Below are 27,681 nucleotides of genomic sequence, written 5' to 3'. Positions count from 1 at the left end.
AAAGAAAGAAAACAAAGAGAATTTAAGAATTAAGAAAATAATTAGAAATTGCTATTTTATTGTTTTTAACATTACTTTCTTACCTGAAATACTCTATTCTATAATAATGCAAGTCAATAAAAATAAATCTATTAACAGCCCCAAAGCACAAGGTTTGCATAGTAACCTGGTATCCTAACAACATAGAAGCAAACTGAATATTAGCAAATTAATTAAAAGCTCTGGTCTCCTTGTCCCAAAAGAGGCAACAGCAGAGTCTCAGCTGGTCAGAGAAGACTATAAAGATTAACTGGTATTTCCTAGTCATAAGACTAATGTAATTGATTACCCCCCTCCCTAACAAAACAGCATCTTATTTATTTAAATATATTCTGGGGTTCTATACCAAACTGTAAAAATATACATTAGAAAAATGAATTCTGAGCCCTGGCCGGGTAGCTTAATTGGTTAGTGTCGCCCAGATAGGCCAAGGTTTCCAGTTCGATCCCCCATCAGGGCACATGCAAGAATCAACCAATGAATACATAAATATGTGGAATCTTTCGCTGGTTTGGCTCAGTGGATAAAGCATCAGCCTGCGGACTAAAGGGTCCCAGGCTGGATTCTGGCTAAGGGCACATGCCTGGGTTGCAGGCTCGATTCCCTGCAGTGGGGGGCTTGCAAGAGGCAGCCAATCAATGATTCTCTCTCATCATTGATGTTTCTATCGCTCTCCCTTCCTTTCTGAAATCAATAAAAAATATATATTAAAAAAATAAGTGGAACAATAAATTGATGTTTTTCTCTATCTCTTCCTTCCTCTCCCTCTCTAAAAATCAATCAAAAAAATTTTTTAAGGAAAATGAATCCCCCCCAAAAAGTAAGTAAACAAAATATATTGGCAACTATTTTATCTTACTCAGATAAAAATTCATTTCAAACCTTAGAAAAATGTTAAGACTTTCATTTCTAGTAAGTTAATAAAACTAATGAACACTTGAAGAAAAAAATAAAATTAATGTCTTTTCATGAGTTAATATATTACTCAAATAATAAAGAACAACTCCTTTGGTAAGGAAGAGAGTTATATAAACTGAAGAATTTTTTTCTGTTCACCACACCTACTACAATTAAATGCCAATTCAAGTTTACAATCTGACAGCCAATTCATCACCCCACCCTGGACAAGTAAACAAAAATGTTCCTTTGTCCACAGTGTCAACTAATGTAATTTTCTAAAAGGGATATGGCCAAAAAAAGGAAAAGGCATATGGCAGAAAATGGAACAAAATGTTTGTTTGTTTTTAAATCTATTAATATACCATACTATTAGAAGATTAAATGAAGTAATATTTGTAAAAATGCCTGGCACACAGTAGGTATTCATAACACTAAAGTTAATTCTAAATTAAAGAGTCATAAAGTCTGATAATGATTATAACACTAAGATCCAGCCCTTGAAGAAAATGTCAGGTCATGAATTTCTTTTCTTCTCAAATGTTTATTTTAAATCTATTTGATATTTTAATATTAAAACCATCACATAATATTGGCATACCTGTTCTACGCCTTCTACTTCTGGAATATAAAACTGCAGCATGTTCTGAATTCCATTTTTCAGAGTAATGATTGAACTAGGGCAGCTGGTACAAGAACCTTGGAGTTTCAGCTGTACGATACCATCTTCAAAGCCCTTATATATTACATCTCCTCCATCTTCCTGCACAGTTGGCCTGTGGTCACAGTATATTTGTGATATTTAAGAGAATAGAAATTTTCAAAAAAATTTAATCAAAAAAATTTAATATAACTAAGAGCTTAGATTTTGTATTGGTATATTTACAAAGTCAGAGTTACTTTTACAATAGAGAAATGAGGCTAGTCTCATTTATAATTTTAATTTTGTCACTTTCATTCATATAAATATATGCTCTACTTTTTGTATTTAGTCTTGCTTATTAATTTTTTTCAGCATTTAAAATTTCAAATTTCCTAATAATTATAGTAATTACCCAAGATATACTCAATTTCTTTAGGGTGAATACAGAGAATTTGACACATGCTAGCTTTCTTTTTCTATTTCAACTTTTCATTGAAATATAACATTAATAAAAAAATTGTAGAAATCACGTACAATCAATTCAATTAATTTTCTCAAATAAATAAACACATCCTTGGGTGAAAAGGATATGCATATGTTCAGATTTAGCAGAAAAGGCTAAATAGTTTTCCAGAGTTATATAAACTTATATTCCCACCAGTGGTATAAGAGAGTTCCTGTTGCTCTACATCCTCAATAGCAATTGGTGTTGTCAATCTTAATTATCTTAACCATTCTAGTGGATGGGCAGTGATAGTTCATTGTGGCTTTAATTAGAATATTCACAATGACTGATGAGGTTGAGCACTTTCTCGTGTCTAGTGGCCATTTGGCTACTATAGTTTTTGAGTAGCTGCTCCAGTGCTTTCATGAAGAGACTGCTTCAGTCTCTGAATATTTGTTTTCTTAACAAATTGTAAGAGTTTTAAAATATAGTCTGTCATATCCTATCTAATAAAAGAGAAACATGGTAATTAGCGTACGTCTGCTACCCTTCCCATTGGCTAGTCAGCAAGATATGCAAATTAACTGCCAGCCAAGATGGTGGCCGGCAGCCAGGCAGCTTGAAACTAACATGAGGCTTGCTTGCTTCAGTGAAGGAGGAAACCAACGTTCCCCGGCCTCTGAGCCTGCAGTTTGTAACAATGTTTACAAATATAGAAGCTAAACAAAACCCCAGAAACCTGCTTTCAGCCTGCGGGATCTCAGAGCTGGAGTTGATACAGAGTTTCGAGTATAAAACCCAAACAAGCCAGATACCTGCTTTCAGCAGCAGAGGCCTCAGAGCTGGAGCCAGAGCTAAAGCTGGCCCAGAATAAAAAAGAAAAAAAAGAGTAAAAGGAGCAGTTAGGAGCTTCAGTCACCCGCCAGCCTGAAAACAGCCCTCAGCCTCTCACCCAGACTGGCCAGGCACCCCAGTGGGGACCCCCACCCTGAATGGTGTGTGACCAGCTGCAAATAGCCATCATCCCCTCACCCAGGCTGGCCAGGCACCCCAGTGGGGACCCCCACCCTGATCCAGGACACCCTTCAGGGCAAACCAGCCGGCCCCCACCTGTGCACCAGGCCTCTATGCTATATAGTAAAAGGGTAATATGCCTCCCAGCACTGGGATCAGCGGAGCCACGAGGCCTCCCAGCACCGGGATCAGCAGAGCTGAGAGGCCTCCCGGCACCGGGATCAGCATGACAGGGGGCAGCGCCCAAACCCCCTGATCACCCTGTGGCTCTGTGTGTGATGGGGGCAGGGCCACAACCTCCCTATCCGCCCTGCTCTGTTCGTGACAGGGGAAGGCGCCCCAACCCCCTGATCAGCCCTGCCCTGTGCCTGATAGGGGGGAGCTCCCCAAACCCCTGATTACCCTGCGGCTCTGTGTGTGACAGGGTGCGGCGCCCCAACCCCCCAGCCCCAACGGGCCCTGCTCTGTGTGTGACGGGGTAGAGCCATAACCTCCCCATCGGCCCTGCCCTGAGTGTGAGAGTGGCGGCGCCCCAACCCCCTGATCGGCCCTGTTCTTTGGGTGATGGAGGGCGGCACCCCAACCCCCTGATCCACCCTGCTCTGTGCATGACAGGGGGTGGCGCCGCAACCTCCCCATCGACCCTGCCTTGAGTGTGACAGGGGGCGGTGCCCCAACCCCCCAATTGGCCCTACCCTGAGCGTGACTGAGTGTGGCATTGCAACCTCCCGATCCGCCCTGCTCTGTACATAACAGGGGGCGGCGCCCCAACTCCCCAATCAGCCCTACTCTGAGCCCGACCAAGGGCGGCACCTAGGGATTGGGCCTGCCCTCTGCCACCCGGGAGCAGGCCTAAGCCAGCAGGTCGTTATCTCCCGAGGGGTCCCAGACTGCGAGGGCACAGGCCGGGCTGAGGGACCCCCTCTCCCCACCAAGTGCACAAATTTTTGTGCACTGGGCCTCTAGTATGTATTATAAATACCTTCTACTCTGTGCTTTGCTTTTCACTGTAAATGGCATCTTTTGATGAAGAGAGTCATAATTCTACTGTAGTCTAATTAATGTTTTTTTCCGTGATTTTTCTTGTATCCTGTCAAAAAAACTATTTTTGAAAAAACTCAAAAGTGATGCAGATACGTATTCTATTTTAAATTTCCTTTGTGATTTCTTTCTTGACCATGTTCTACCTCTGGTTTGCCCCCATTTCAACGGTATAGTCCTATAGGGAACCCAACTAAGGGTCTGGATGTTTCTTGAGGCCCCAACCCTCCTTGACTGGTCCTAAACTCCAATTTTTGTTACTCCCAGAACCGTACAACTGTCAAAACTCTGTTTAGTGTTCCAACTGCTTTTTGTTTGACCTCGTGGTCTCTTCTCTTACACAGCTAAGAATAAGCACGTGCCATGTGGAGAGAGCCTCTGAGTGTTAGGCTTACTTTTTCTTAACTTCTCTCTAGGATCTTGGCCCTTTAAGTCAAAGCTTTATTGACCCAGAATTTTAATTGTTGTCTTCCATTTCAACAAATTTGCTAAAAGCTATATGGTTTTCTGATTCTTAGCAGCTGCCCCAAGCCAGTTTCTCTAGCCTCACACCAAGAATCAGCAAATGCCCAGAGGGAAGCCTCAATGTGCTTTCTTCCCTACCAGATCTTGTTTGCTTTGTTAGCTATTTAATGTCTTCACACACAATTTTTTTAAAAAATTGTATCTTACCTAGCTTTTCTGGGACTTAACACCAGGGCCATTGGTCTGCTACAAGCAAAAAATCAGAGCAGGAAGTTCTCTACTTATTTAATTTTATTCTTTATGGATAATAGCCTAAAATACAAGTAATCCTCTCCTCACAATCTTCCCAAACACTATTAAACTAATTTTTTTTCTCAGAAATTTGGTATTATAACAACATCAAACCTAAATGGTAACTGTGAAAGATAAAGTACTTTACTGATTATGTTTAGATAGTTTTAAAATTTGGAGTGAATATAGACAACTATCATGGTAACTTTCTGTGGTTTACATTAACTTATACTTCTTTTAAAACTCTAATATAATCTCATAGACAACCAAACGTAAATTGCTATAATGAAAATTGGCTCTGCAGTATATATGATCTCAAGTAGAAAGATAAGCACATACCGTATTCTTGTATCTAATAGTTCTTTAATCATTGCCACAACTTCATCATCTTCTTCAGATCCTAGAAACAATTACAAATAAAACATATTAACAGTAGACATTTCATAACAGGCAAATACAAGTACTATTAAAATAGGATAATTTTAACCTAGTAATTTTAATATTTCATCTATATAATAAAAGCCTAAGCGACCGTTATGGTGGAACGACCAGAACAATTGGTTGCTATGATGCGCACTGACCACCAGGGGGCAGACGCTTAACGCAGGAGCTGCCCCCTGATGGTCAATGCGCCCCCACAGGGGAAGAGCTGCTCAGCCAGAAGCCAGGCTCACGGCTGGTGAGCGCAGCGGCGATGGCGGGAGCCTCTCCTGCCTCCGTGGCAGCGCTAAGGAGCAGCAACCCAAGTGGTAAGGAGCAGTGCGCAGACAGGCGTTAAGGAGCAAGGGGTCCCGGACTGCAAGAGGGCCAGCTTAGGACCGTGGGAAGCGGGCCTAAGCCAGCAGCTGGACATCCCCCAAGGGCTCCCAGACTATGAGAGGGCGCAGGCCGGGCTGAGGGACCCCTCCCTCCCAGTGCACGAATTTTGTACACTGGGCCTCTAGTTAAAAAAATAAAAGCACAGGACATGTAGCTTGGTACGGTGATAAAGTGATTTAAGGGAAATGAAAAGATCATTCCTTCAATTCTCTGAAAAAAAATTAAGAAGTACTGATCAATTCAATATCTGGCAATAAAGTGAGTATGCCAAAATAACTTAACCTACTAATGATAGTAGGGTTTCAGTTTTTTGGTCAATACATTTGTAAACTTTCCTCATTCTCAAGGATTGAAAAGTGAAAGAAAAAAAGAGGTTGTTTGGATACTGATGGAAACTTTGAGACAAAAAGGCACACCTACTTTCTCAGTTAAGTTACATTTTCAATTTCTTAATTTTGTGGTTTTCAAAATGAGGATCATACTAAATATAGATGTAAGCCTTATGCTAATTTCCAAAATGTTCTCCAAGTCTAAGCAAAAAGTTGTTTCTAAATTTTGTTTCATTTTTTTTTTTCTCTTACTTTGTAAGATTATATACTGATTTTCACCAATGCCTTTTTATTGGTTTTAAATATTTTTGAGAAATTTATTTACCATCAGGAAAACTAAAAATGTAGACAATTCAAATTACACTATAACAAACCCTAGATTTCTAGCAACAACATAGGCAACAACTATCAATATTAGATTATATTAACTTTGAATCTTTTTTAAAAACATAAAAATAAAAATAAAATTCTCTTACATCAGCAAACCTAAGTTCCGTTCCCCACTGTCACTTCCATAGGCAACCACTATCACGAGTTTAGTGAACACCCTTCTAATATATGTTTACATTTCCACGTGTATATTTACACAGATGAAATTCCACAATACACACTGTTCTATACCTTGACTTTCTCTATTTAATATATCTTAAAGGTACATCATGTACCATATCATCATGTACAGATTTCTCAATTTTAAAAATAGATACATAAAAATTTTTGTATTAATTTGTCTTTAGTTTCTTATTTCAGTTGTTTCTAGTTCACTGCTATTTCTAACAATCCTGCAGCATACATGCTTGTGTAAAGTATTTATCAGTTTACTTTTTAAAGTATATTTGTAAAATAAATTACTAGTGATAGGATATTTGGGTCAACAGGTTTATGTATTTTTAAAATTTGGTAGACATAATCAAATGGCTCTCAAAATATCGTATCAACTTTATGTATATACCCATCAAAAACACAACTAACTGGCCTGGCCGGTGTGGCTCAATGGTTGTTGACCCAGGAACCAAGAGGTCACCAGTGAGATTCCAGGTCAGGGCATATGCCCACGTTTTGGGCTCGATCCCCAGTAGGAGATATGCCGGAGGCAGCCGATCAATGTTTTTCTTTCATCATTGGGTTTCTCTCCCTCCTTCTCCCTTCCTATCTGAAATCAATGAAAATATATTTTAAAAAAACAAACACAAATAACTGTTTCATGCATAAATGGCATATATGTGTGTGTAAATAAATATACCCTCCACTTTTCCTTTATCACTTAATATTTCCTTTTATATCTTTTTATATTGATATCTTCCAATCTAGTTCATTTCTTTTAACTACTGAGATATGTTTTTTAAATATGTTTTTATTGATTAGAGAGATAGAGAGAGAGAGGAAGGGAAAGGGATATAGACAGAATCATTGATTAGCTGCCTCCTGCACGCCCCCTACTGGGGATCGAGCCCAAAACTTGGTATGTGCCCTGACCTGGAATCTAACCAGTGACCTCTTGGTTCCTGGATCAATGCTCAACCTCTGAGCCACACTGGCTGGGCACTGCTGATATATTTTTTAAATATTTCAAAGAACATGCTTCTACATGCTGTCTTGTGTACATTTATAAGACTCATTTAAGGTATATACCTAGAAAATGTAACTGTACCATCTAAAGGCATTACGCAAATGTTTGTGTGTATATACACATACACACATAACAATATCTTTATGATACTGGAGAAAGGAAAATCTTCATCAACAACAAATATAATACTTGAGCTAATATTTGAGCTCCATGTGCAGTTCCTCTTCTAAGTCCTTTACACAAAATAACTTATTTACAACAAAATACAAAAAGCACAAACACATAAAGGAAAAGATGAATATATGTGACTACATTAAAAATAAAAACTGCCACTAGGCCAGTGTGGCTCAGTATTTGAGTGTCAACTTATGAACCAAGAGGTCATGGTTTGATTCCTGATTAGGGCATATGCCTGAGTTGTGGGCTCGATCCCCAGTGTGGGGCATGCAGGAGGCAGCCAATCAATAGTTCTCTATCATCACTGATGTTTCTATCTCTTTCTCCCTCTTCTTTCCTCTCTGAAATCAATAAAAATACATTTTAAAAAAGAAAAACTGTGTTTGCTTTGGCAACACAAAAACTAAAATTGGATTGATAAAGAGAAGATTAGCATGGCCCATCAGCAAAGACAACACACAGATTCATGAAACATTCCATATTTTCTTTAAAAATTTCTGAATGACAAAAGCTATTCTAAACACAGAGAAAAAATAAGGTGTGGTTATGGAGATGGTATCTGCTAGAAAAAAAAACTAACAAAAAATTGACACTTAAAAACCTGGTAAAATTGATACAAAAAAGACACATAATTCAATTTTTAAAAAATAGGCAAAGATTATGAACAGGAAATATATTGAGAAGGAAAATAATGACCAGTAAATGTATGAAAACCTTCAGGCTCAGTATCATAATACCAAGGAAATGCAATTAAAACAAGACACCATTTTACACTTAAATACTGGTTAAAAAAATGTGAGACACTAAGTGATAATAAAGATATAAGAAAGTAAATTCTTACACACTGCTGATTTGTATGTACATTATAACAATTTATAATACAGCAATTCTATTTCTAGGAATATACGCTATGCTCTGGCCGGTGTGCTCCGTGGTTAGAGCATCGCCCCCACACCAAAGAGTTGTGGGTTCCATTCCTGATCAAGGGCATGTACCTGGGTTGCAGGTTTGCTCCCCACCTGCACTGGTTGGGACACATGCGGGAGACAACCAATCTCTCTCTCTCTCTCTCTCTCTCTCTCTCTCTCTCTCTCTCTCTCTCTTTCTCCCCTCCCTCTCTTCCTCTTCCACTCTATCTGAAATCAATGGGGGGAAAAAAAGGAATATATGCTACAGAAACTCTCCACATATGCACAAAGAGACAGTACAAAGATGCCCACTGCAATATTTGTAATAAAAATTGCACAAATAATTCACTTGAACATAAGAAACAAAATAATTAACTGTAGTTTATTCATATAATTATCCAGCACTTAAGCTAAATAGAACTACATTTTTTCAAAATGGATGTATTTCAAAATGTTATACTCAGTGAAAAAGAGGAAAGGTGCATATAGCACAAGTTATTTAAAGTTGAAAAACAAAAACCAATGTTATATATTCCCTGCAGAGACTTGTATTTGTAATAAATGTTTTAAAACAAACCGAGTTTAGCCCTACCTGGTTTGGCTCTGTGGACAGAGTGTCAGCCTGCAGACTGAAAGGTCCCAGGTTTGATTCTGGTCAAGAGCAAATGCCGGGTTGGGGGCTCGATCCCCAATAGGGGGTGTGCAGGAGGCAGCGATCGATGATTCTCTCTCATCATTGATGTTTCCCTCTCTCTCCCTTCCTCTCTTAAATCAATAAAAATAGATTTGGGGGGAAAAATTTTAAAACAAACAGAGTTTACAAACATCTCTGGAAGCAGAAAGGGAAAAGGGATGGGGGTTGTAGGGCTTTGGCTGTGTCTTTAGTATTTTATTAAAATATGGGTTTAAAGCAATTATAGCCAAAAATTAACATTTGTTAAATCTGAGAGGAGGCAAATTGGTAAGCTTTATACTATTTTCTGTATGTTTGAAAATTTTTATAATTGAAAAATTTACTTTTGTGTAACAGATTCAATTTATTTACAGATTTTCAAAAACGATGGGCAAAACTAGTATATATGAAATTTTATTTCCTCAGAATTGGTTCTAGAGCTAAATATAGTACAATGATAAAAATCTGTACATCCATGATTTCTGAAATCAAAACAAATGAGAAGAATGTAGAAAAGCTTTTTTAAAAAAAATGATAAATATTAATTACCCAACGTATCACCTGCTTCTCCTGAAGATGTTTCCTCAGTGACTAAGGGTAAGCCAGATGCAAAGAAATCCATGATTGTTGCATAAATATCTGGTTTCAGTAAATTCCAGTCTAACTCTTCACTTTCCTGTAAATATTTAAAGAAAAATGCTAAAATTTCTACCCAAGGGCATAGACAAATATAAAACAAGACTTCGTATCTTTTAAGCATCTTTATTTATATATATATCCTATACTATGCAACAGTACTCATTTCTGGAGAATACAAGTCAGGTCCAGTTCTTAAAGAATATGGCTTAGCCTAACTGGTGTGGCTCAGTGGATAGAGCGTCGGCCTGAGGACTGAAGGGTCCCAGGTTCGATTCCGGTCAAGGACATGTACCTTGGTTGCGGGCACATCCCCAGTAGGAGGTGTGCAGGAGGCAGCTGATCGATGTTTCTCTCCCATTGATGTTTCTAAATCTCTATCCCTCTCCCTTCCTCTCTGTAAAAAAATCAATAAAAAAAAAGTTAAAAAAAAAAAAAGAATATGGCTTATAATGACTTTCAGAAGATACAATCCTAGAACATTTCTCATTCATCCATTCATTCATCAAACTTACACTAAGTGTGCTGTATGTATATCATACCCTATATAGGGGATATCAAAATGATAGATATTTTTTCATGATGTAAAGACAGTTAAAATACTGAATAAGGACTATGTTAATGAGGATAAAGAGGCCCTGGCTGGCGCTGGACAGTGTTGTTCAGTGGTTAAAGCATCGGCCCGCACACTGAAGGGTCTCGAGTTCAATTCCCGGTCAAAGGCACGTACCTGGGTTGCAGGTTCCATCCCCAGCCCCAGTAGGGGTGTGTGCGGGGAGGCAACCAATCAATGTTTCTCTCCCCCTCCCTCCCAACCTCCCTTCCACTGTCTCTAAAAATGGAAAAAATATCCTCAGGTGATGATTAACAGAAAAATAAAAGAATGGCCAGGTAGCTCAGTTAGTTAGAGTGTTGTCCCAATATGTCAAGGTTGCAGGTTCAATCCCCAGTCAGGGCAGATATAAGAATCAACCAATGAATGCATAAACAAGTGGAAAAAATCAATGCCTGTCTGTCTGTCTCTCTCCCCCTTTCTCTCTCTCTCTAAAAATCAGTCAATAAATACTTTTAAAAATTTTAAGATTTTTTAAAGGGCTGAATTAAAAAAAAATCAACTAATGAATGCATAAATAAGTGGAACAACACAATGTATTTCTCTCTTTTCCTCTCACTCTAAAAAAAATCAATAATTAAAATTAAAATATATATAAAGAGGATAAAGAAATATCCCATTCTTTTAAATAGGATATAACTGTTTGATCAAATACATGATATCTGACAACTATTAAAAAATTCAATTTACATATATTACTTAAGAGTATTGACAAAATCCAATGACACAACTGTAGAACCAAAACTTCTAACATGTCTTATCCATGGCTACTGGGCTAAAAGACTTGTGAACTGTCAACAAGACCATATCCTCGCCCTAACCGGTTTGGCTCAGTGGATAGAGCAACAGCCTGCGGATTCAAGGGTCCCAGGTTCGATTCTGGTCAAGGGCATGTACCTTGGTTGCGGGCACATCCCCAGTAGGGAGTGTGCAAGAGGCAGCTGATCGGTATTTCTCTCTCATCAATATTTCTAACTCTCTATCCCTCTCCCTTCCTCTCTGTAAAAAAATCAATCATATACAAAAGAAAAAGACCAGTATCCTCAAGAAAGAATCGATAACTATTTCACCCCCAAATCTGATCGACTAGTTGATTCCATTAAAAAAAAAAAAAAAAGGTATAATTCTTAAATACCTAAATAGTACTAATGTCTAAAAAGAGAAAGGCAGGATATATTGTTTTAGGTTTGTTTTTTAATATTTTTATTGATTTCAGAGAAGAAGGGAGAGGGAGAGAGAAAAACATCAATGATGAGAATGAATCATTGATTGGCTGCCTCCTGCATGCCCCCTACTGGGGATTAAGCCCACAACCCAGGCATGTGCCCTGACTGGGAATTAAACCATGACCTCCTGGTTCATAGGTCGATGCTCAACCACTGAGCCTTGCTGGCTGGGCTATTGTTTTAGTTTTTTAAAGGAGAGCTCTTTAGTCTGACCAGGTACCTCAACTGGTTGAATGTCATCCCGTACACCAAAATGGTTGCGGATTCAATTCCCGGTCAAGGCACATATCTAGGTTTCGGGTTCAATCTCCAGTTGGGGTGTGTATAGGAGGCAACCAATCAATGTTTCTCTCACACATTGATGTTCCTCTCTCTCTCTCTCTAAATCAATTTAAAAATACACACACACACACACACACACACACACACACACACACACCCCTACCTCCTCAGGTGAGGATTTAAAAATAATTTTTTAAAAAGAAAAGGAAATAGTTTTTCTAGAAGGAAAAACTATTAGATGAAGTCTACTCAGACTCTCAGGAAACTGTTGGCTAGGGTCTATGCTTAAAGACTACAAAAAATTGAGGCTACATGCATAAGAATGATATTTTAATAGATTAAGAACCAATTTAAAGGCAGTACTCAGAGCGGAGATAAATGGGCACTGCTATGGATACAAAAGCAAAACTAGTGACATGCTTTAGTGAATGGGAATGGGAACTAGTTAGAGGTAATGTTCTAAAAAATTATTTGGAAGATGGACCAAAGGGCTACCTCAGATCTTCAATAAACATTGGGTTCTACTGAGTAAGGAAATCTTGGTAACAAAAAGAAAAATTTCCTCAAGTTGAATGAGACAAAAAGGCAGCATATAAGCTGAAAATACACTTACACATTTAGAAAAAAATGATAAATGATGCATAAAGAAGCCTCAGAATTATCAATTACAGATCAAAAGGGAAACAGGAAATCACTAAAGATGTCAGGTAAATGGAATAGTCCATAATGTGGAAGGTTAACTGAAAGAAAACAAATGCAGTCTGCTATTCTACCTATTAAACATCAATGTGTGCCCTCATTTGGAATATTATTTATTAGCTGTCATGTCATTAAGAAAAACTAGTGGAGCTGAAGAAATTTCAAAAAGGGTAACTAAATTATGAAGGGGAAGGGAAATAAAAGATGACTTACCAAAATCAAATCAAGAATAAAAACCCTGTAAGATATAATCACATGTTTTTATCTAAAAAAATTTTATATAGCATAGACTATATGTTAAAGAACTAAATAAAAGTGGCTTAAAATAAATACATAATTTCCTGCTTGTAAAATAAAGACTAGTTGCAAGAATTAAACCAGATAATATATGTAAAGCATTCATGCCATAGCCCACATGTTAGAGATATTAAATAAATGTTGGTCCTTTTTTCTCCCTCAAAAAATATCAAAGAAAGAAAACTGAATAACAAGGATAGGCCAGTGTCTCTAAACTGAAAAGACTAGGGATTAGTTAACACAGATTTGCTCACTATGATCCTACATTTGTGGGAAGCCACTTGAAGGCTGAAAATTCAATTTAGACACTGTTTCCTTCTAGAAAAATGTATTTGAGTGTACTAGATGCCAGGCATTGTTCTAGGTGATCTTTTTTTCTTTTTGTTTGTTTGTTTTTGATGTTGTTGTTGTTCTAGGGGTCTTTAAAAGATGGACAATTTTTATCTTTACAGAGTTTATATTCTAGTGCAGGAAAGACAGGGAATAAAAATAAAAAAATATGATTAAGATAAGCACGATGAAGAAAACGAACAAGGGCCCAGCTGGTGTGGCTCAATGATTTCACAGGGACCTATGAATCAGGAGGTCACAGTTGGATTCCTGGTCAGGGCACATACCGGGGTTGCGGGCTTGTTCCCCAGTAGGGGGTGTGCAGGAGGCAGCCAATCAATGATTCTCTCTCATTATTGATGTATCTATCTTTCTCTGCCTTTCCCTTCCTCTCTAAAATCAAATATATATTTTTTTTTGAAGAAAAATAAAATGAACAGGGCAATAAGCTCCTGGGAGAAGTGACACTTTTACAAATATGGTCAAGAAAGGACTTTCTGAGAAACAGCTACAAAAGAATACTGGACTAGATGTAACATGTTAGTGGACTAACCCAATATGTCCACTTTTTGGTACATGAAGAAGTCAGAGTAATCCTTTAAAATTGCTTAAGAGGAGTTGAAAGAATACTTTTTATTTTGATGGAAATTATACAAATGATTAAATTTGGTGTATACATATCAACTGATTTAAAAGGATACATAGTTCAAATTTAAATAGTTCATATCTCATTAACCTAGTAGACTTAAATATGAAACAGCCTTTTCTAGCAGATGCCATGTTAGCTGTTGCAATGGGTAACGTAAGAACTTAGAGTCCAGCCAAAGCCGGTTTGGCTCAGCGGATGGAGCGTCGGCCTGCGGACTGAGGGGTCCCAGGTTCGATTCCGGTCGAGGGCATGTGCCTGGGTTGCGGGCACTTCCCCAGTGGGGGATGTGCAGGAGGCAGCTGATCGATGTTTCTAACTCTCTATCTCTCTCCCTTCCTCTCTGCAAAAGATCAGTGAAATATATTTAAAAAAAAAAAAAAAAAGAACTTAGAGAGTCCACTGCTTTTATGGATGAAACTCTGAAGGGTTACTGCAGGACAGTAGAATGGGTCAGATGCCATGATGTAAGTGCCCGCTTTGAAAGGAGATATATATATTCAATCATTCTGTTGGTCAAATATATATTTTGTGTGATTATTTATTTCCTTCTCTTTTTACTCTATCAATTTAAATAAAAATTAGTAAAAATAATACTTGGAAGCCTAAATTCTAGACTTGTCAAGGTTAAGTCTTGGCCCTGCTGTAGGCTACCTATACAATCTTGAAGCTCAAATTTTTCCCTTTTAAAAAATGAGGGATCTGGAAATTATATTAAATAATTAACTTAAGAAATGTGAGAAGTAAACTTAACTTGAGGTTTTTTTAGGTAACGGTATGTATAAAATACATTAAGAATGGAAATTCTGGAGAGCATTTGACTCAGGAAAACTAAAAGTGCTTCACATCTTATTTTATATCCCCCTATGTTTACCTTTGTGACAGTGATGAAATCTGGTCCAAAGAAGACACTTTTTACTCCTTCAATCCTAAATAATTGCCTGTGAAAAAAATAAGAGATAATAAAATGTTTAATTATGAAAAGTTTATACATAAACAAAAGTACAGAGAAAAAGAAAAGAACTTCCATGTACCCATCATCAGTTTCAAGTCATGGCCAATCTTGTTTTATCATCTTCCCCTACAATCAAGCAATCCCACAATAAAAATATTAAACATTTTTATTACTGCAAAAGATCCCTCATTTCCCTTTGCATTCAGCCCTCTTGCTTTACCTCCATGTTCTATTAACTTTTGTTTTATGAAAATAACTTTTTACTTTTGCTTTAAAAAATGTTTCTAGCTTCGCTGAAATATAACTGACATAAAACATTGTGTAAGTTGAAGGTGCACAACATGATGACTTGATATACATATGTACTGTGAAATGATTACCGCAATAAGGTCAGTTAGCACATCTGTCACCCTGGTAACTATTGGTCTTTATGCCACTACTGCTTTGTCTTTGCTAGAGTTTCATATTAATGAAACCATACAGTCTTTGAGTTTGGCTTCTTTCACTTATCATAATGCTTCTGAGAGTCATCCTTGTTTTTTTGTATCAATAGTTCATTCTACTTCAGTGATGGCGAACCTTTTGAGCTCAGCATGTCAGCATTTTGAAAAACCCTAACTTAACTCTGGTGCCGTGTCACATATAGAAATTTTTTGATATTTGCAACCATAGTAAAACAAAGACTTATATTTTTGATATTTATTTTATATATTTAAATGCCATTTAACAAAGAAAAATCAACCAAAAAAAAAAATGAGTTTACGTGTCACCTCTGACACGCGTGTCATAGGTTCACCATCACTGTTCTACTTTATGTCAGTAGTATTACATTACTAGTATTTGGGCATTTATAATCTGTTTAGTCATTCCATAGTTGATGGACATTTCAGGTTTTGGGGATGAGGTTATTACAGATAATGCTACTATATAGATTTATGTGCAAGCCTTTATGAGGCATATGTTTTGTTTTTTTGTTTTTAGACATATAATAATCATATTGCACTTACTGTCCTGAAACTTGCTTTCTTCACTTAACAGTATGTCTTAGAGGTCATTCTGTGATGGTAAATATGGGTCCCTCTCATCCTTTTTAATATGTGAAGACTATGGATGAACAATGTTTAATTCTTCCTACTGATAAATATTTTGGTTGTTGCTAACTTATTCCCCCACCAATAAGGCTACAATGAACCTCCTTGCACACACCTTGTGTACATATGCAGGTATTCTCTAGAGCAGTGGTTCTCAACCTTCCTAATGCCACGACCCTTTAATACAGTTCCTCCTGTTGTGGTGACCCTCAACCATAAAATTATTTTCGCTGCTACTTCATAACTGAAATTTGCTACTGTTACGAATCGTAATGTAAATATCTGATATGCAGGATGTATTTTCATTGTTACAAATTGAACATAATTAAAGCATAGTGATTAATCACAAAACCAATATGTAATTATGTATGTGTTTTCCGATGGTCTTAGGCGACCCCTGTGAAAGGGTCATTTGACCCCCAAAGGGGTCGCGACCCACAGGTTGAGAACCGCTGCTCTAGAGAGTATTTTTCAAGCCCACCAGCAGGTTGTGAAATCAATTATGTAGTGACGAAAATTTTATCTAATAAAACAGAACAGAATAAAAAGAAGAAACAAAATATAAGAATGCATCACACATCGAAAGGGCGAAAATGTCCCATCAAACACTTGTTTCATACAAACATACACATATATGTGTACATATATATATATTGTGTGTGTCTATGTTCACATATATATGGATACCTGTATATCTATGTGTATGTGATGTGTGTATTGAGTCATAACATAAAACATTTCTTATTGTGGTTTGAATCAAAAAATTATAAAAAACAAATGCTCTAAGGTATATTCTGACAAGCAGCATGTTTAGGTCAAGGAGATATGTATTTTTATTAATTAGAGATTTTAAAAACCATTCTTGAGATAAGCATATTTCTGACCCCCCTAAATGAGATTTAAAAAAAGGGTATATATGGAGAAAATTATTTAAGTGATATTTTCCAAATATCCTCGGTAATCAGTATCAGGCACAGCTTACTAAAAATGTCAATTGATACTGACTCTTATTATAAATTTCTTTAGCTATCAGCTAAAAAGAGTTACATTCCAATGACTTTATTGTTTATGCTTTATCGTCTGATATATACTTAACTTGTCTCTGCTCAGTGAATTTAAAAACTGTCTCAACTGAGTAGTTTGGTTTTTTAATTGATTTAAGGAGAGGAAGGGAGAAAAAAAGAGAAACATCGATGTGTTGCCTCCTGGGGATCGAACCTACAACCTGGTATATGCCTCCTGGGAAATCACAGACGACACTCCAACCTAGTGAGCCACGCCAGCCAGGACTTAACTGAATAGTTTTGTTTTGTTTTTAAATCATCCCATATCTGATAACTATTATAATTTATAGTTGTGAGTGGAATATTTTCTAAGTGACTCCATTTGAGACATCTAGAAATTCAGCTATCCTTAAGAATTAAACAAGTAAGCTTTCATTCCTTATTAAAAACAGTTTTAAAGATTTAGAATGGAGCCCTGGTCCATGTGGCTCAGTTGGTTGAGCTTCGACCTATGAACCAGGGGGTCACAGTTCAATTCCCAGTCAGGTCACATGCCTGGGTTGCAGGATTGATCCCCAGTAGGGGGCATGCAGCCGATCGATAATTCTCTCTCATCATTTTTTTTTTTTTTTCCCCCCCAAGGTAAAGTGCCATGTTTATTTATGTACTAGAGGCCTGGTGTACGAAATTCATGCATGGGTAGGGTCCCTAGGCCTGGCCGGCAATCAGGGCCGATCAGAGCCTGCCTTTTTTTTTTTTTTTTTTTTTTTTTTATTTTATTGATTTTTTACAGAGAGGAAGGGAGAGAGATAGAGAGTCAGAAACATCGATGAGAGAGAAACATCGACCAGCTGCCTCCTGCACATCCCCCACCGGGGATGTGCCCGCATCCCAGGTACATGCCCTTGACCGGAATCGAACCTGGGACCTTTCAGTCCGCAGGCCGACGCTCTATCCACTGAGCCAAACCGGTTTCGGCTGAGCCTGCCTTTTTTCTTTTTTTTTTCTTAGATTCACTTGTTGATAGATGCATATTTGTTGTTCATAATTTGTATCTTTACCTTTTTCTTCCTCTTCCTCTTCTTAAAGGATACCTTTCAGCATTTCATATAATCCTGGTTTGGTGGTGATGAACTCCTTTAGCTTTTCCTTATCTGTGAAGCTCTTTATCTGACCTTCAATTCTGAATGATAGCTTTGCTGGATAAAGTAATCTTGGTTGTAGGTTCTTGGTATTCATCACTTTGAATATTTCTTGCCACTCCCTTCTGGCCTGCAAAGTTTCTGTTGAGAAATCAGCTGACAGTCGTATGGGTATTCCCTTGTAGGTAACTGAGTTTCTTTCTCTTGCTGTTTTTAAGATTCTCTCTTTATCTTTTGCTCTTGGCATTTTAATCATGATGTGTCTTGGTGTGGTCCTCTTTGGATTCCTTTTGTTTGGGGTTCTCCGAGCTTCTTGGACCTGTAAGTCCATTTCTTTCACCAGGTGGGGGAAGTTTTCTGTCATTATTTCTTCAAATAGGTTTTCAATATCTTGCTCTCTCTCATCCTCTGGCACCCCTATAATTCTGATGTTGGTACGCTTGAAGCTGTCCCAGAGGCTCCTTACACTATCCTCGCATTTTTGGATTCTTTTTTCATTTTGCTTTTCCGGTTGGGTGTTTTTTGCTTCCTCGCATTTCAAATCATTGACTTGATTCTTGCGCTCCTCTGGTCTGCTGTCGGGAGTCTGTATAATATTCGTTATTTCAGTCCGTGTATGCTTAATTTCTAGTTGGTTCCCCAATATAAGATCGAGGGTCTTATTAGTTTTCTTGTAGATCTCATTAAGTTTATCGACGGCTTCTAAACAGTTCTTGAGAGACCTTAAAAGTGTGGTTCTGAACTCTATATCTTCCATTGACAATTTTGTCCTGTTTCTTTGTCTCCGCATTTTGTTATGCTTCCTTGGTGCACCCCCTAGTCTCTCTCATCATTGATGTTTCTATCTCTTTCTCCCTCCCCCTTCCTCTCTGAAATCAATAAAATATATTTTAAAAAATAAAGATTTAGAATAGAAATTAACCATATTATCATTTTGATGGATTATTTTTCTTAAGTAAAGATATAAATTTTTATATCGTCACTAGAGGCCCGGTGCACAAAATTTGTGCACTGGGGTGGGCTGGGGGGGGGGGGCGGAAGAGGTCCCTTAGCCCAGATTGCAAGAGGGCGCAGGCCAAGCCGAGGGACCCCAGCAGTGCACAATCGGGGCCGGGGAGGGACTCGGGAGGGCTCCAGGGCATGTCCAGCCCATCTCGCTCAGTCCCAATCAGCCGTACCCCAGCAGCAAGCTAACCTACCAGTCAGAGCATCTGGCCCCTGGTGGTCAATGCACGTCATAGCGAGCTTTAGCATATTATGCTTTGATTGGTCCAGATGACCGGACAGTTAGCATATTAGGCTTTTATTATATAGCTTGATACAGATCTCTCAATACATCACTTTTCAGGAGAAGACTTTCCTAATATCAATTCTTAGTTTTTTACCCCTTATATGAAAAGGAAGTATCCTCTGAAAAAAATGCAGTGCACATAAAAATGCAATAGCTAAATAAAGCTGCCTTAACCGCAAAGTCAGTTAATTACGTTTCTTGGTAAAAGCAAGTGAAAACTAGTAATATACCTAGCCAGAGGGGAGCGAAATGCTGTAGCTGGTGTGGGGAAATCCATGGTCCTTGTCTCAAGAACTGGTTTTCCAGGAATAAACTTTAAACTGTTGGGATTTGGGGTATCTTGTGTTTGAATAAACATGTGTCTCACTAAAAGAGAAAAAAAAGAAGAAATAATGTTAATCTGGAAAATAAAGTAGTTAACAATTTATGGACTATGAAATGCTCATTTTCAGAGAACCAAAGAAGTAAGAAAAGTCAGTAAAAAGAAAATAAGACTTTACTGTCCAAACTGACAAAATAATAATTTTTAAAGACAAGAAGGCAATTTACAAATATATTTAGGATAACTGCATTGAATGCATTGAATTTTGTATTAATTTTGATTATTTAGATAGTTTTACTACTCAACAGATTCTAGTAATATCCTATACTTAAGTAGAAAGGTATATATATATTATAATTCAGGAATCATATATGTATTCTATTTGGTGACTTAAACCAATGGCTATCATAATCATAAATCATCATCACTGTGATATTAATACAGTAAAATGTTACATTCTCTTCTTCCAAAGTACTACCAGCCTTTTAAAGACAAAAATTTATAATAATAACTACTACTTATTGTGTGCTTAGTAGTTACATGCCAGGGACTGAGTTGAGTGCTTTTTTTAAAAAAACCTGATTTTTAGAGAGAGCAAGAGGAGATGGAGAGAGAGAAAAACATCAATGTGAGAGTGAAATATCAGTTGGCTACCTCTTGCACACCCATTACCAGGGCATGTGCCCTGACCAGGAATTGAACCAGCAACCTTTCAGTGTCTGGAACGATGCCCAAATGAGCCAAACCGGCCAGGGTGGGTCCAGTGCTTTAAATGTAATTAAGCCTTTAACAACCTATGAAGAAGATACTATTATTCCCATTTTACAAATGAAGAAACTGAGGCTTACAGATAAGTAACGTGTTACAAAGAGTTAAGTAACTGACCAAAAAGTGGTATAGAATTAGTGACACTAGAAATTATCATGTAAGTGGGAATCTATGTGACTTACTTTCTGGAATACTTAAAAATTATCTTTTCAGCCCTGGCAGACTGTGCAGTGGTTAGAACATCAGCTCGAGGACCAACAGGTCTGATTCCTGTTCAAGGGCACCTATGTGGGTTGCAGGTTTGATCCCCAGGCCCAGTCAGGGTTAGTGTGGGAGGCAACCAATCAATGCATCTCTCTCACATCGATGTTTCTCTCTTTCTCTCTCTCCCTCCCTCCCTTTACACACTCAATAAAAATTAATGGAAAAAAATATCCTCAGGTGAAGATTAACAACAACAAAAATATTGTTGTTATAGGTTCTTTTCTTTCTTCTAGGGCCATGATTAGATTGAGAATGAGTTCATTAAAGCAATAAAGAACAAAATCTTTAATTCCCTACCTTGTTAATATAACAACAGCTTGTAAGACAAAAGGATAGATAGATAGTACTGGGGTTTTAACAGTTTTAAAACTATTGAACAGGCCTTTACTATTTATTATGAAAACACACCTTCTGACCAAAAAACACCAATTCTCATCTTAGAGCAGTATACTGAAATAGGTTAATTCACTAGGTTATTAACATGTGCTGGGCCCTGGCCAGGTAGCTTGGTGGGTTGGAACATCATCCGATGCACCAAGGTTGTGGGTTCAATACAAAACCAGTGAGAGCCTGGATACATGAAACAATGAATCAATGTCTATCTCTGTCTCTTTCTCCCTTTCCTCCCTCTTTCTAAAATCAATAAATTCAAAAACAAAATAAACAAAAACATGTGCTAGGCATGATGCTAAGCATTCCACATGAATTATATCACTTACTCCTCACATTCTGCCAAGGAAGTAGTTTTTATCCTATTTTATAAATGAGGAAACTAAAGCTCAATGTCACTCAGCTATTTAAAGTGATAAAACTGCCAATTTTCCAGCACTGACTTGCTTAACCATTGTGCACAGTGCCACTCCATACTTATCAATGCCAAGCATAATAGGAAATAGGAAAATATATATAAAATCAATCTTCCTATAATCCTCATACCACACATCCTAGAAAAGATAGGAAAATATAAAAAAGGCAAGTTTTATTTTAAATTAGAGGTTAAATCTGGCAAAACATATGGTTGTTATGAAAGTGCTTTTCTTACAAGATTCTAACTTGACAGCTGAAGAACTGTTTTTGCACCTTGCCGTACAGTTCCAGCTAACTGATGTTGAGTCATTTCCTTGGTGAAGTAGAAATTAAAACTAAAACTCCATACATTTCACTTATTTAAGTCACTGTCCTATAAAATATCAGCTGGTGACTTGGTGACCAGACAAGTCCTACAGAAGAGAAAAATTCTGAACGATATCCTCAATGTTCAAGTGCTTGGTTTAAAATATTTATACCTCTAACCAATAAATGCCTCTGAAAATATGTGTTACAAGGAAACAATTTTTCAGATGGAACATTAAAAAAAAGGGCTTCCTGCAAATATAAAGATAACAAGGTTCTTCTAACTGTGGTTCTGACCAATCATTTCTTGCGACCTTTCTTAATAATTTATTGGTAGCCAAAAGCTCCACACACATTAGGCACTCTTCCAATATTTGCAGAATTAAATCTGGCTTTTACTCTACTCAATCCATTTATGTAAAACTATACATACAGGAAGAAAAATGTTTAGAAATACTTGAAGGTAAGAACCATAAGTATAAAAAAATTCGTTGAGAGCAAAATCTGACGTAGAAAAGAATATATGACATCACTATATAAATTTTCTTTTGACAATGAACAAAGCTATTTCAAAAAAGTGATTTGACTGGGTATTAACAATCATTCCAATTATGGTCTAAATTGGATTTAATTAAAAAATGATTCCCAGGTTCATCATCCAGAAAGTTGCCCCTGAAAGTGTCATAAGGGTTACACCAGGATAGAAAGACTGATCTAAAATAATTGTTCCTATTATGCTTGGCACTGATAGGTAAATAGCTAGGCATAAGTTCCTCCAAAACAACACATTAATGGTGCTTAAAGTCAGTATAAAAGACTAAAATCAGCAGCTCTCCAATTTAGAAATCCTAGGTGACCACATAATTCAGTCCCACAAAAATTTAAAGTCCAATAAAGTATCTTAATATGTTGAGATACTCAATATTTATACCTAAATTATTCTGTGATTCAAGAAGAGAGGCAAGGTACTCCTGGTCTTGCTCCAGTACACAGGGGAGATGTGGTCTGTAACCTAATCCAGCTCATGCCATTAGCCAGTCAGTCACCTTCCAGAGTATGGCTACAGGAGGTGTTCAAGGCAGTGAAGGAAATGGAGATGAGCCAGGAGCTGAATCCACTATTACAGCTCCATAAGCACATGCAGATAGGTATTTTACACACACATATCTGCCCTTTCCTCCCAAGTTTCCATAGCCACACAATAGCTCCTCCCAATATGACATGACAGTGGTCATCCTATCTAATAAAAGAGAAACATGGTAATTGGCATACAACCGCTACCCTTCCCATTGGCTAATCAGCGAGATATGCAAATTAACTGCCAGCCAACATGGCCACCGGCAGCCAGGCAGCTTGAAACTAACATGAGGCTTGCTTGCTTCAGTGAGGGAGGACTCCAACGTTCCCCGCCTGCCGCTGCAGGCCTCTGAGCTGGCAGTTTGAAACATAGTTACAAAAATAGAAGCTAAATAAAACCCCAGAAACCAGCTTTCAGCTAGCCGGGATCTCAGACCTGGAGTTGATACAGAGTTTCGATTGTAGAACCTAAACAAACCAGATACCTGCTTTCAGGAGCGGAGGCCTAAGAGCTGGAGCCTCAGAGCTAAAGCTGGCTCAGAATAAAAAAAAAAAAAGAAAAAGAAAAAAAGGAGCAGTTGGGAGCTTCAGTCCCAGCCTGAAAAGAGCCCTCAGCCCCTCACCCAGACTGGCCAGGCACCCCAGTGGGGACCCCCACCCTGATCCGGGACACCCTTCAGGGCAAACCAGCCAGCCCCCACCCATGCACCAGGCCTCTATTCTATACAGTAAAAGGGTAATATGCCTCCCAGCACCGGGATCAGCGGAGCCGTGAGGTCTCCCGGCACCGGGATCAGCATGACAGGGGGCAGCGCCCAAACCCCCTGATCGCCCTGTGGCTCTGTGTGTGACAGGGGGCGGGGCCACAACCTCCCTATGGGCCCTGCTCTGTTCCTGACAGGGGAAGGCGCCCCAACCCCCTGATCGGCCCTGCTCTGTGCCTGATAGGGGGGAGCTCCCCAACCTCCTGATCGCCCTGCGGCTCTGTGTGACAGGGTGTGGCGCCCCAACCCCCCACCCCACGGGCCCTGCTCTGTGTGTGACGGGGTAGAGCCATAACCTCCCCATCGGCCCTGCCCTGAGTGCGATAGAGGGCGGCGCCCCAACCCCCCCACCCCACGGGCCCTGCTCTGTGTGTGATGGGGTAGAGCCATAACCTCCCCATCGGCCCTGCCCTGAGTGTGACGGGGCAGCACCCCAACCCCCTGATCGGCCCTGCTCTGTGGGTGATAGAGGGCGGCGCCCCAACCCCCTGATCCGCCCTGCTCTGTGTGTGACAGGGGGCGGTACCCCAAATCCCCTATCGGCACTACTCTGTGAGTGACAGGGGGGAGCTCCTCAACCCCCTGATGGGCCCTGCTCTGTGCGTGACAGGGGGGAGCTCCCCAACCCCCGGATTGGCCCTGCTCTGTGTGTGACAGGGGGTGGCGCAGCAACCTCCCCATCGACCCTGCCTTGAGTGTGACGGGGCGGTGCCCCAACCCCCGAATTGGCTCTACCCTGAGCGTGACTGAGGGTGGCATCGCAACCTCCTGATCCACCCTGCTCTGTGCATGACAGGGGTGGCACCCCAACTCCCCAGTCAGCCCTGCTCTGAGCCCGACCAAGGGCTACACCTAGGGAATGGGCCTGCCCTCTGCTATCCGGGAGCAGGCCTAAGCCAGCAGGTCGTTATCTCCCGAGGGGTCCCAGACTGCAAGAGGGCACAGGCCGGGCTGAGGGACCCCCACCTTTCCCCCGAGTGCACAAATTTTTGTGCACCGGGCCTCTAGTATTTAAATAATTTTCAAATCCTATCCTCATACCTATTTCCAATATTAAAGAAAATAAAAGCATATAATACCAATCAGATTGTCAAAAAAACCCAAAAAACCCACTTATTTTGACCAGAAAAAAAAGAAAAAATACATTCAAAATACTACGTTCTATGGTGTGGATGAAAGCTAGAGATTTACCGGCTTTAGAGGTATTCTTATAAAAATAAGAATGGTAAGAACTTAAAATACCAATGATTCTTTGAAACACAAATTCATTTGTAACTTCTTTTTACCGTATTTTCATCTCAGAAATCATTTATTAAGCAACTCCTATGTTTCAGAGGATGTGTTATACAAGATACTGAAATTTCATAGCTCTATTGGACACTGTGCTTAGGATTCTTGAAATGTAATACCAATGATATGTGTAATCAAATAATTACAGCAAAGCGTGATGTTATGATAGGAAAAAAGTTATATTCTTTTATAGGCATCTGAAGATAAAATTTACAAATTCTCACCTTTTATGACCTACAAAATTTCATCCAAGCACTTTCATTAGCTTCTGAAACACAACTGCTCTGAAAGAGGTGAAATTTTACCTGTGTTACATAAGGCTGCAGATAGTGGGACAAGTGGTCTTTGTACAAACTGATGCAGAGGCTGTTTCTTAATGGTGTATGGATTCATCATGTCATATAACCTACATTTAAAAACAAATAAAAATGACATTTTAAGAATCTTTAAGTTGTTTCTACTTCTCATACATAAAAAACTATAATGAAAAAACCAAAAAAGCCAAGTTTTCATTTTTCTATCTACAACACTACTTCTACTTCCTCAGGCAAGAATAGCTACAATTTAAAAACAAGAGCTCAAGAGGAAATTTATATCCTTGATAACCGAGTGCACACAGGATAGTGCAGTATCTGCTGTTAGAAACAAATATATCTACACTGGTGATTCATAACCTCAAGTTCCAGACTCGTAATTAAGTTATGAGTGAAGGAGGCAAAGAACTACAAACTGTTTTTTCCCCTTATTTTACAATTTTTTTAGATGAGGTAATAGACTCACATGGTTCCAAATTTAAAAGGAAAAAAGAAAATACAGTGAAAAGTCCTCCTTCTTTTCTGTTTCTACCACATTTCCCTAGAAAGAGATAACCTATACTATACAGTTTGAAAGGTATTTCAATATTTCAAAAAGTCTAGCAGAAAGTATAAACTGCTAAAGAAGACACCATTTTTGACTGGAAGCATATTAGTCCTGTAACTTTGACTATTACATTACAATAGAGGAAGTGTTCATTGGCTATTTTTGCATGCCTTTGACAAATTAAAAACAAGGAGAGATCTGGCCGGTGTTCTCCGTGGTTAGAGCATCAGCCTGCTCACCAGAGGTCACAGGTTCCATTCAGGTCAAGGGTGTACCTGGGATGCAGGTCTAATCCCCAGTAGAGAGACAACCACTTGATGTGTCCTGTCACATTGATGTTTCTCTCTCTCCTGTCCTGCCCTCCTCCCTTTCCACTCTCTCTAGAAATCAATGGAAAAAATATCCTTACTCCTCCTGTAAGGATTTAAAAAAATAATAAAATAAAAACAAGGAGAAAGGGGAAAAACATTATTACTGGAAAAGAAATAAAAGGAGACTTTAGTAGTGAAAATTTTAGAAAGCTGATATAAGTTTTTGAAATGTAGTTTACTGTAAAATATTACAATTTTCATTTCACAGAAATCACTGAGGAATTTTAAGCATATATATGATCACTTTTTGTTTTTAACATCTGATTACTTTTTATGTATATTTTTTAATTGTTGATAGTATTCCACGTCTCCCATTTACCCCCCTTTACCCTGTCCTCCTGGCTCCTACCCACCCCCCAGATCTTCTCCACCCTATTGCTGATGTCCATGGGCTATGAATATAAGGAATAAGTTCTTTGATTTATCTCTTCCAGTCATCCCAACCCTACATCAAGGTATGTCAGTCCGTTCCATTCCTCCATGCTTCAGGTCTTATTTTATTGGTCAATTCATTTTGTTCATTAGATTCCACAAATAAGTGAAATCATGTGATATTTGTCTTTCTCAAATTGGCTTCACTTAGCATAAACATCTGATTATTTTCACTTGCAAACTCATTCATGGGAAGGACTGTCTTCATTTCTGTCCCTGGAGCAGCTAGTATCACGGCCTCAGTTCTTCATCCCTAAAATGAATTTAATATTCACAGCTATCTTACAAAGACTGGGGCAAAGATGGATCCAAATAATCCATGTAAAGTGCTTTAAAACAGTGCCACTAGGCCAGGGGTGGGCAAACTTTTTGACTCGAGGGCCACAATGGGTTCTTAAACTGGACCGGAGGGCCGGAACAAAAGCATGGATGGAGTGTTTGTGTAAACTAATATAAATTCAAAGCAAACATCATTACATAAAAGGGTACGGTCTTTTTTTTTTTTTTTTTTAGTTTTATTCATTTCAAACAGGCAGGATCCGGCCCGAGGGCCGTAGTTTGCCCACGGCTGCACTAGGCCATGTCGTTAGTGTTCAATAAATGTTAGCTACCATTATTATTATGTAACTAGAGGCCTGGTGCACAAAAATTTGTGCAAGAGTAGGCCTTCCTTCCCCTGCCGGCTTCCCTCCAGCACCCAAGACCCGGGCTTCCCTCCTCCGGCTGCCGGCAGGCACCGGGGACCCAGGCTGTCTTCCCTCCAGCCCCGGCTTTGTCAGGAAGGATGTCTAGTCTAATTAGCATATTACCCTTTTATATAGATAGATAGATAGATAGATAGATAGATAGATAGATAGATAGATAGGAATGACTCAAATATAAGAGAGATAGGTAAC

At 38.7% G+C, this 27,681-nt stretch overlaps 1 protein-coding gene and 1 non-coding gene across 5 annotated transcripts in view; one reads left to right on the top strand and one right to left on the bottom strand.

Annotated features, from left to right (window-relative positions):
• NFU1 (NFU1 iron-sulfur cluster scaffold) overlaps nt 1–27,681 on the bottom strand; it is a 29,039-nt gene that overhangs the window by 183 nt on the left and 1,175 nt on the right. For 2 of the 4 annotated variants that reach the window (XM_036334275.1, XM_036334277.1), the window contains exons 2-7: nt 25,427–25,527; nt 19,754–19,889; nt 14,915–14,981; nt 9,861–9,987; nt 5,175–5,235; nt 1,538–1,712 (exon numbers count right to left, since the gene is read on the bottom strand). In XM_036334275.1, coding sequence (XP_036190168.1) covers nt 1,538–1,712; nt 5,175–5,235; nt 9,861–9,987; nt 14,915–14,981; nt 19,754–19,889; nt 25,427–25,527 — 667 coding nt within the window. Of the gene's footprint in view, nt 1–1,537; nt 1,713–5,174; nt 5,236–9,860; nt 9,988–12,980; nt 13,006–14,914; nt 14,982–19,753; nt 19,890–25,345; nt 25,528–27,681 lie in introns of those variants that run through there. The other 2 variants (XM_036334278.1, XM_036334276.1) reach the window with 2 other exon arrangements.
• Nucleotides 8,110–8,216, top strand: LOC118669508. The gene has a single exon (XR_004971991.1). It is a non-coding gene; the product is annotated as a U6 spliceosomal RNA (small nuclear RNA).

Source organism: Myotis myotis, unplaced genomic scaffold, assembly GCF_014108235.1.
Source record: "Myotis myotis isolate mMyoMyo1 unplaced genomic scaffold, mMyoMyo1.p scaffold_m19_p_14, whole genome shotgun sequence".
In the NCBI taxonomy this organism is placed as follows: Eukaryota; Metazoa; Chordata; class Mammalia; order Chiroptera; family Vespertilionidae; genus Myotis; species Myotis myotis.
Note: the sequence above shows the minus strand (reverse complement) of the source record. Positions and strands in the feature narration are given on the sequence as shown.